The sequence below is a fragment of the Etheostoma spectabile genome, chromosome 15, assembly GCF_008692095.1.
Source record: "Etheostoma spectabile isolate EspeVRDwgs_2016 chromosome 15, UIUC_Espe_1.0, whole genome shotgun sequence".
NCBI classification, from domain to species: Eukaryota; Metazoa; Chordata; class Actinopteri; order Perciformes; family Percidae; genus Etheostoma; species Etheostoma spectabile.
Window position 1 is genome coordinate 19,977,401 of NC_045747.1, and position 10,360 is coordinate 19,987,760.

Genomic DNA, 10,360 nt, shown 5'->3' on the forward strand with positions numbered 1-10,360 from the left:
ATATATATATATATATATATATATATAAAGTCACTGAAGTATTAAAAATATAAGTGTGAACATTTTTGGCTCTCATTAAAGACAGAATCCCGGGTTACGGAGTAAATCACTATTCACCACCACAGGCCTCCATGTGTCAGGTGAGGGACGGCACAATCCAGCCGCAATGCTAACCAGCACATCACATCACAGAGGGAGAGAAAAGCCAAGAGACAAGATGCTGATGCAAGGACAGCGTTCTGTTAGTCTCTGTCTTTGTGACTTTAGCCAAAGTCGTCTTCTTATCTTTCAAATCATCGATGTGAAGGTTATATTAACACCTTTCCACAGTGGTGCAGATAAACCCGCCCGCATCAACATTCCTGTCAGTGGCTGCAGGTCAGGCTGATACGATACTCGTGGCCTTATTCCGAGCCTGCCCTGCCGCTGCTGCCATGTCAATTTCAGTCCAGGAGGAAGTCAAATGCCCTCTAAGAATGTCTCTTCTTAGAGCAGCAGGAGAGATGCCTTTTAATGGTCTGCAAAAGGTGCAGGACAGAAAGACAGCGGGCAGTCACGCCTACAGATTATTATCTTTAAAGAGTGGGGAAGTGGTGTTAAAAACTGTTTAAGGTCCTGGGACTTGATGGACTTGTTTGCACTCTTTGTTATTTAGCTGCTTGAACTCATCCAATTGGCAGTCAAGACTGCATTTTGCCCTCAGTTGTTACTTTCGCTCCGCTTTCCAAGAAAGACAAACCACTGTTATCAGATGACGACATCTGTCTTTGCACACCCATAATCCCTTGCAATTCAGTTTGGTTTTTCTAGAGTTGGTTTAAATCAGGTTGTCACTTTTAACAAACTGCACAGCCATTCCCCTCTGAAGATGACTGAGATTTAGATTTGCAGTCCCTTTGCTGTAATTGTAAACATCCTAGATGTAGATACATGGCTTCTAATGTCCTTTCTTCTTCTATTTAGCAGAATCTTTTAAGTGCAGATCTATAAAGTCTGAACAGTGATTCTGACAGTGCCTAAATAAAGAATCTATAGGGCTGCAACTAACACTTATTTCCATTATTAATACAGCAGCGGATTATACAGATTAATCCTATAATTGTCTGCTCTGTAAAATCTTTAAAAGTATCCAGAGCACAGGTTGAAATTAAAATTGCTTTCATTTCCACTATAGGGCAATATTCAAATAATGCGCAATAACCCAGAATGCATATCACACTGTATAAAAAAAACACTTTTATATGCATATAGTGTCTCAACCGTGCACCTTATTTTGCACTACTTATTTTATTTCATGTTGAATTTTTTTTTACGTACAGTATATGTTGGCACTGGGTAGGGAGTTGCTTTTAATCTCGTTGTACATGTGTATAGTGACAATAAAAGCCACTCTATTCTATCTTTTGTTAAAAAAGTCAACATTTAACATTTGAGACAATATCTAAGAATGCAAATGACTACGTTCTGGGCTCGATAATTCATTTGTTCAAAAAAAAGGAAGCTCTCAGATGTGTGAAAAGTGAGGACATCAGGTAGAAAGTGAGCAGGTTGGTGCTGTCAGAATCAACAACAGAGCTGTTTTTCCCCTGTCCTCGTTCAGCATGTGCTGGGACTTCTAATTCATTTCTGATTAGAGTCACTGGGCAGCTCTCCCATAGCACGGAGAAAGAGGGAGGAGAGTGAATACTCATTTCCTTACTACGGAGCGAGGCCTCCACGTGCCTCACCTACGCACAGCCTGTTACATGGTGGGAAAGGTCATCAGCAAAGATGTGTTTTGTAGCATCATGTAACGAGCAGGACAGTTGAGCTGAGTGACAAGAGGCTGGATGGATGGATGGCGGCACACTGCAGCTTTAACAGCGTGAGCTGCATGACGGCCATGCATGAGTGCGTTCACACGTGCGGGTGTGAACACGAGCCGAGTGCATGTGTGTGACGGCGTGTGTGCGTGCGTGCCGAGTGCTCCACCTAGTGTTGAAACGCTGGAGGGACGGAACGTGCCGGCACAGATGATGCTGTCAGAGCTTTGACCTTTTCTTGTTGCTTTATCCCTGCGACAACAGGGACGCCGCAGACTGTTGAGTCACTTGCATGTATTTAAACAGAGAAGGCACACAGACGAGGGGAGGGAGCGGATTGGGGGGAAGGGGGTGCTGCACGCAGACACGACCAGGACAATGTACTGAAACGAATGAGGAATGTAAAGCCGTGTAGGGGAAAATAAACAGATAAATAAACAGATACTAGAGCGTATTGGCTGCTGCATTTCTGCTGCTTTCATTATTCCGCTAAAATACAAGAAATTGCTTGCTGAATTTAAACCAATTGCAAGAAAATCACAAAAAAAAGAATGACAGTTACATTTTAAAATGCACACAAAAAAATCCCTGAGCGTCTATTGCGATATGTTGCAGCCTTTTGCGATGTGTATGTTGTGCAAGGTGATATGGCGATGACGATAAAAAAATATATATATTGTGCAGCCCTAGTTTAAAGGTGAATGTGATTCTGCTTTTTAATTTGCCATCACAAGTGAACAGAGGGTTCACTAGCGCCTAAATCATTCAGGCAGCCTTAACATCTCTGCCACGAGTCCAGGTTGTATCCCCCTCTCTCTCCCACGTGCACATTAGGGAGATTAACTGCCTTGACGGAGTCTTGGACAGGTACAATTACAACCAAAGGCAATTTATCCATATATAATTACATCCAATCAGAGAGCCAGCACCGTTCCTTTGTGAATGTGAGGATCGGACATGAATTGTGTAAAACCAAAAGAAGAAAGAAAAAAAAAAGTTCGGAGTTAATTCAGGAATCATCCCACACAACCTTCACTGCGCCTCCATAAATGTTCCACGTGGCTAATGCAGGTAATTGAATAATGGGCCGCGAGAGTAGAAGCTCCAGGCCAGAGGAATATTACCTTTGTTGAAGAACATGGAAGCCATTTGGCCCATCTCAACCCGCTCCACGATGTCGAATTGATCGACGTGACCCCCGGATCTCTCTGTGAAAACATGGAGGCCATCGGCAGTAAATACCGTGCACACAGGAGGAACCGACATGTCAAAGAGCAGCCTGGTGATGCATACATACATACATACATACATACATACATACATACATACATACAAAAAGTAATTACATTTACATTCTGTGAATCGTTTCTTTAATAATCGTTTTTGAATAGAAAATCGATATTGAATTGTCAGCCTAAAAATTAGAATCAAATCGTGGAATCATCTGAATGCTACACCCCTGTCAGCTGGATAGCAACATGACTCCCGGCCTACTGAGACCCCAAACTCTGGTTGAACAGCTTTACCGACTGATCATTTAATATTATGAAAATTATACTGTATATTATTTATCAGATTATGATAATAAAAGATATACCGGTAACATAAAATAGGTTAAAAAGTGATCAAAACTACGAGTTTGTAGTTCTCCATTGTTTTATTTCATTTTGTGGTTAAACTAAAACAGCACTAAATAATAATAATAATAATAATAATAATAATAATAATAATAATAATAATAATAAGAAGAAGAAGAAGAAGAGAAGAAGAAGAAGAAGAAGAAGAAGAAGAAGAAGAAGAAGAAGAAGAAGAAGAAGAAGAAGAAGAAGAAGAATAACTGGCCATATACATCTCAATATTTTAGATCATTGGAACAGTTTAACATCACAGTTTGGTGACCATCAAAATATTGTGTTTATTTTAGCATTTAAAAAAAAAAAAAACGAGTACATATGTGAACTAAAAGAATTATTTTCAGGTTGACAATTAGCGGTCTGTGTAGTAGTGGAGCTGGTCTCACACCGCCTGTACCTCCGAAAATGTCAAATTCCCAAATAGGTGTTATGTCATCAAACGGATGACATCTAACGGCTTACATTTTTCTGTTCCCTGTATCTGTCTTTTATTGTCTGTAAAGCGACCTTGAGTGCTTAGAAAGGCGCTGTTGAATAAAAATGATTATTATTATTATTATTATTATTATTATTATTATTATTATTATTATTATCTAGCGAATCAAAAGGTTTACTCTCGCCCCTGAAATTTCTAACAACTTCACAACAGCTTTGTTTTCAGTTTAAAAGCAGCTTTTGGAACGACTGCAGGACAGCAAATCTATCCCACAGAGCTAAGTAACAGCACTCTAAAATGGAAGTAGGGTTACAAAATGCCGCAAAGTGAAAGTTCAGGCAAAGAATCAAGTGAATACTAATTTATTTCATGTTCTATTTGTTATACTTTATCCCACGCATTTTAAACTGCACTATTGACATCGGCATTAAATTGCATTTTATGTCTGAGAATCTAGTTTCATTTTTTTACACAAGTTTTCTTTTTTATACATATACACTGTTGGAGGGAGCCTTAGGTTTTCTCATGACAAGACTTTCAAACAACAAAATCAAGACAACAGTAATAAAATTTGAAATAGTAAAAAAATAATATTGATTGTGCAGGTAAGATTAAGAAAACCCCTAGGGGCTTATAGAAGGAATCTCACCTAAGGAAGGGAGGAATTATATAGATAATGAAGAATTACAATTACAACGGCTTCTGTATCGCTGTGCATTTCATGACAAATAACTTGAAACTTATCTTGGTAAGATATTTAAAAAGTATTTTTTTTAAAACACTCAAGGAATCTGGTTCATTTTGAAAAGAAAACAGCAGCAAAGGGAAACTTTTAAGAGTGCAGTTTCCTGCTTTCTCCATCTTCTGATCTTCTGATAGACACAGTGATTTACCAGCACCAGTATGTTGTCCATTGCAATTTAAAAGGGTTTGTAATAAAACTATGTACCATGAAGATTAAATTAAACTTATGATACTCACGGACAGACAAGATAGGCTTGGTTTCCGGCTCCGATCGGCCTCGCACCATGACATCATCATCTGAGTATTCCGAGGTGGAGTCGCTGTCACGTACCTGTGGAGACAACATGAGTGTGTGAAAACACCCGTTTTCCTAATTTCTCAACATAAACAACAGTCGGTTTACAAGCCATTAACACAGTGCTTATTTGCTCTGAACATGTGACGCAGGGGGAAGACAACATCTGGAATTTACAAGCAACAGCTGGGACGCACTTTGCAGAATGAAGCACTCCACAATTCACACCGATAGCATACCCGCCGCACATCGCTTGTTATCATTTCACAGATTCTCTGCTGATTAGTGTCAGTTAGCCATCGCTGATAGTCAACTTTGTGAGTGTCGTCCTGAATGAATGCGAGACACGCTGGCCGGGTCCGACGGAGGACGAGGAGATGAGGAGCGACAGCAGCTAATGGCTCGGTGACAAGCAGCAAACATAAGCAAGCCAACACAATAACAGATGAATGTGCAGTTATGGATCAGACGCCTCCTTTATTGCTGCCTCAAGGCATGCACAAAGTCAAAGTAACTTTGGAAAACGCAGTCAAACACCAGGCTGAATGCTAATTTCTACTCCATGCAGGGGAAAGTGAAAAGAAAGTGGAGCAGTTTCCTATGATGCCACCAGGACGGACCAATGGCAACGTCAGTACACATAACGTACAACGCATATTGTCTCAAATTGGCTAAAAGAAATTAATTAAAACTAAATTATGAAATGAAAAAGGCCATCGGATTAAAAGTCTCCCCAACTATACTATAATTTCTGAGAAAGAAAATGATAGCTAAAGGAAATGTGATCAGCAGGCTGCTGGAAGAGACACTACTGATTACAGGTGAAAGAAGAAGATTTCAGTGTTTACCCTTCCAATTCATTCATTTTACATTACATACATTTTTACACACATTTTCATTTTACATTAATCCCTTGTGTAATCTAGAGTGATTCTCAAAGTGAAGTCCATGGACAAGGGCTTCATAATTCAATGAATATTTAAATTTTCAAATCAAAAAGAATAACCTAACGAATTGCATATTATTTAAAAGAAAAAAGAAAAAAATCTGTTTTTTATTTAGGCTATGGGGTGTGCGTGCGAGCGTGTGTTCTTAAATGCACTTCAAATCAGCCTTTCCCTTGATTTGCCTTGAATATGTTGTGCAGCATTGCTAGCAGCTCATTGAGTTGGTGTGTTTCGTGGGCGTTTTGATGATGCAAATACTGCAAATCAAATCATCATCATCAACATCTCGCATGATTCTAATCTATCTTGTAAGGGTCCTCGGCTGATAACAGACTGAGAACCTCTGATCTAGAGCATTGGCTACCCACCTATCTGCTGGTGATACACTACAAGACAATTCCGGCGTGAAATGAACCCGGGGGTTAATAACACGTGTACCGAGTCGATCGTTCTCTGGGATCTACATGTCGGGACTCTCAAGGACTCCAGTTCATTTTGAATAGAAAAAACATCTGCAAAGGGAAACTTTTAACCCTCACGTTGTCCTCGGGTCAAATTGGACCCATTTTCAGATTTTTTTTTAATCACAAAAAATGGGCCGTATAAATAAGCGCTGTACGTACACCACACCACACACACAACACACACACAAAACAAAACACAACCACACACAACCACCCACACACACACACACACACACACACACCACACCCACACACACACACCCACACACAAACAACACACACCCACACACCACACACCACACAAACACACAACACCACACAACACACTTAGAGAGGTTGAACTGGACAATATTATCTGTATTATCTGTTTTGTGCAATAACACTGGCCTGACATGTGTGCAATCTCAAATACCACAATTATTATTATTATTATTATTATTATTAACTTTTCACCATTCCAAATCCTTAATTATGTGAATTATGTAATAATGTATAATACATCCTTTATGTAAATACCGTACGTATCCAATTCCTTATATTTCTTTATTCTACACTATTATAATATTGTGCAACTACAACACAGAGTTTCCCTTCGGGGATCAATAAAGTATTTCTGATTCTGATTCTGTAAATGTCAATGTTAGGAATATCAAATAACTTTGGGAAATACATTTTAAAAAAGCACGCACAACATTGAAAAAGTGACAAAAAAAATGTCGGAAAAAGTGCTAATAATGTTTCATGGTTGACGGGAAGACAACACGAGGGTTACGAGTGCAGTTTCCTGCTTTCTCCATCTTCTGATCTTCTCATAGACACTGTGATTTACCAGCACCAGTTTGTTGTTCACTGCAAATTAAAAGGGTTTGTAATAAAACTATATACCATAAACATTAAAAATATAGAGAATAAAGTCTCTAATAGATAGTATAATAGTTTCTAATCGGTTTATTGTCTAATATTTAATGGGAGTGGAGGAGAGGATATGGGTGGTTTTGCTGTGATGGAGAGCTTTTGTCTTTTGTCTGTCAGTATGTGTGTGATATGTTTGGGATGTACAGTGGTGCTCATAGGTTACATGCCCATGCTCAAGTTGACTAAAAAGAGGAATTAAAAAAAAAAAATCACGTTTTGGAAATTGATCTCAATGCCTTAATTAAAAAATGAGGTAAAATCCAACCTTTAAAGACACCAATTTTCTTTGTTAATGAATAATGTATTGTAAATAAATAAATGTTACCTAGAGATTGGCATGGTGTTATTTCAGTTAGACTAATAGCCGGTTTGATTTGCATTGAGAGAAGATCTTATGGAAAGTATCCCATGCCTATCTCTATGTATGGTGAAGGTTATGTGATGAAGGGGGGGAATTAGTATCCTGATCCATGAAATAACTGGCCTTTAAATATAAAAATGTGCCTGCCTCTATGGGAATTTAACCTAGGGGTGTGTATACTTATGCCCCCTGTATTTTAAGGAAGAACAGTTATTTATTTACAATACATTAGTCATTAACAAAGAAAACTGGTGTCCTTAAAGGTTGGATTTCACCTCATTTTTTAATTCAGGCATTAAGATAAATTTCCAAAACATGATTTTTTTATTCTTCAATAAGCCTTCAACTTAAGCATGGGCATGTAAACTTATGAGCACCACTGTATGTTGGTGCCCTCAACTTGTTTAGTAAATGTAAATGTAAATTTACATTACATTTACATTACATTTACATTACATTAGTCAACCGTCTTGTCTAATTGTGAATGTACTGTATTTTCTTGCCTTTAAGGACCCTCTCGAAAATGAGAGCCTATATCTCAAGGGGTTATTCCTAATAAAAAAGAATTTCATATAAATAATAAAAATACTTGACGAATCATTTACATGCGTTTAAATTGAAGGTTTTGTGTTTGATAAACGGTTATGAGAGTTGAGTTAGTTGTGTTCAATCACGATAATCATCTCTAGTTTAACTAATTATTCCCAAATAAACTTCCTACAAAGCTATAAGGAAAATGGCAGATAAACAGCTGTTATTTCTTTATGGATTCATAACATTTGGGGAGAGAATTATTCCAATCTAGTAGCACTGCCCTTAAAGTTCCAGCAGAGGGCAGTCACATGAACATGAACTGTTTCACCAGAACACCACTCAGGCTCAGATGCAGCACAACCAGTAAGGGGATATTTTATGGATGTCTGTTCCCATCACAAGGCCAAGCTTGATACCGTGCTTTATCTTTTTCTTTAGTTTTCCATATGAACGGAGGACTTTTTTTTCCCAGCAGGTAATGCAGACAGAAGGACTATTATCTAACTCACGGTCTCTAGGTTCCACTTTATGCTGCATGTGAGGCTTTCTTGGGGCACACGTATGATGATGCATCAATTTATTCGTTAATATGCTTCGCTTAAGCAGAGAGAAATAAAACACATTCAGCGGTAAACGTTTCCAGTTTCCTCCCTCTTTTCTTTTCCATTACGTGGGAGGAAAAAGGCTGAGAGGAGTACAGGAGCCATGAATCAAGGGGAGTGTTTGGGGCTCAGTTAGAGCTGGGCTATTGTACTCGGGCTCATAACTCCTCAACTGGAAACCCAAAAGCATCAAGCAAGATGAATTCTGTGCCGGGGGAGAAACAAAAAGCATAGGCCATTTTACCATTTTAAGTCTTTTTCTAAGTCAAAGTCAAAATGATTGAAGACTCGGTCGTCCCCCTTGGTAATCGTGAAGTCTTTTACTTACATCCAAATTGGTTTCTCATAGACGGGTGGCATGAGACACACTTCACTTGTGCTACGGTTGGACAATAAATAAAAAATACAGTTTCCTATTAAAACGGGGAATCTCTTTGCAGGCTTTCAAACATGAAATATTTTATAGTCTAGTCATTTTCACTGGGCTACGGATGACAACTGTCATTGTTTCTCTCCAGAGAAGCTCAAATGTGAAAGAAGAGACACGCTTGTGGTAATCAACTTTTAAATAAGGGGTAAATAAGGAGGACATCAGCTTAAAATAGGATGTTTAATAAGATACATGTTTAATTTGACCACAGGCCTGTGAGCCTTATTTCAGTTATAATAATGATATAATAAAGAGTACTCTGTGGCTGTATGGCACAATGTCAATGAAAGAACACAGGCACTGTGAGGAATAGGGCTGCACCATATTATAGGAAAATATCTAATTGCAATTCTTTTTGACTGATATTGCTATTGCGATGTGATACACGATATTGGAGGGAATGATCATTTCTTGTATCATTATTCTCATTTTCATTGAAAAATATAAAACAATTTAATATTTTGTCTTTAGTCTGTAGGATACGTTTTGTAGGCCGGAGCGTCTCAGCAGCACCACAATACTGTATCTTAAAATGGTTTGCCTTTAACAAATACTACACCCCCCCCCCCCCCCCCCCCCATTTTGGACAGTGTCCTAGTTCATATTGCGATTTTGATAAAATAGTGATTAATTGGGCAGCCCTAGCATGTCATTCTCTTATGCAGTGGTGGAAGAAACATTCAGATCCTTCTCTTAAGTAAAAGTACTCATACCACATTATAAAAATACTCTGTTACAAGTAAAAGTCCTGCACTGGAAATGTTACTTAAGTAAAAGTATGTCATTATCATTAGAGAAACTAAAAAGGTAAAAGTACACAATGCAGAACAATCATATTGTTGGGGGGGGGGGGGGGGGGGGGATTCTTAGTTGCATCGCGATTCTCTCTCGAATGATTAGATCGATTCTGATTTAATTTATAAAAATTATTATATTTATTCTATTTATTTCTGGTTAATAATAGAGCATAAAAAAATGATGTGCTGATTTTTATTTAACAGTTACTGTGTCCAGACATGTACAAATGAGAAAACACAGTGACTGACAGATGATGGACAACAACTTAGAGTTGCATATAAATTACATTCTGTATATAAACACATGCTCTAATTACACATACATAAAACAAGTAGGCAAAACACAAAAACGCTGTTCATCTACTCTATCCCATTACATCTGACCACCTTGAGTTTCAT

At 38.2% G+C, this 10,360-nt stretch overlaps 1 protein-coding gene and 2 long non-coding RNA genes across 4 annotated transcripts in view; 2 read left to right on the forward strand and 1 right to left on the reverse strand.

Moving 5' to 3' along the window:
• The window catches only part of LOC116702961 (uncharacterized), a 17,938-nt gene extending 15,566 nt beyond the window's left edge, over window positions 1-2,372 (forward strand). The window contains exon 3 of the long non-coding RNA XR_004335295.1: window positions 2,361-2,372. This is a non-coding gene — a long non-coding RNA (uncharacterized LOC116702961). The remainder of the gene's footprint in view (window positions 1-2,360) is intronic.
• Window positions 1-10,360, reverse strand: part of tmem104 (transmembrane protein 104) — an 83,007-nt gene that overhangs the window by 66,160 nt on the left and 6,487 nt on the right. Inside the window, exons 5-6 of one of the 2 annotated variants that reach the window (XM_032537512.1) lie at window positions 4,854-4,947; window positions 2,927-3,010 (exon numbers count right to left, since the gene is read on the reverse strand). In XM_032537512.1, the coding sequence (XP_032393403.1) occupies window positions 2,927-3,010; window positions 4,854-4,947 (178 nt within the window). Of the gene's footprint in view, window positions 1-2,926; window positions 3,011-4,844; window positions 4,948-10,360 lie in introns of both variants that reach the window. The other variant, XM_032537511.1, reaches the window with a different exon arrangement.
• The window catches only part of LOC116702962 (uncharacterized), a 12,533-nt gene continuing 8,427 nt past the window's right edge, over window positions 6,255-10,360 (forward strand). Inside the window, exons 1-2 of the long non-coding RNA XR_004335296.1 lie at window positions 6,255-6,324; window positions 8,221-8,225. This is a non-coding gene — a long non-coding RNA (uncharacterized LOC116702962). The remainder of the gene's footprint in view (window positions 6,325-8,220; window positions 8,226-10,360) is intronic.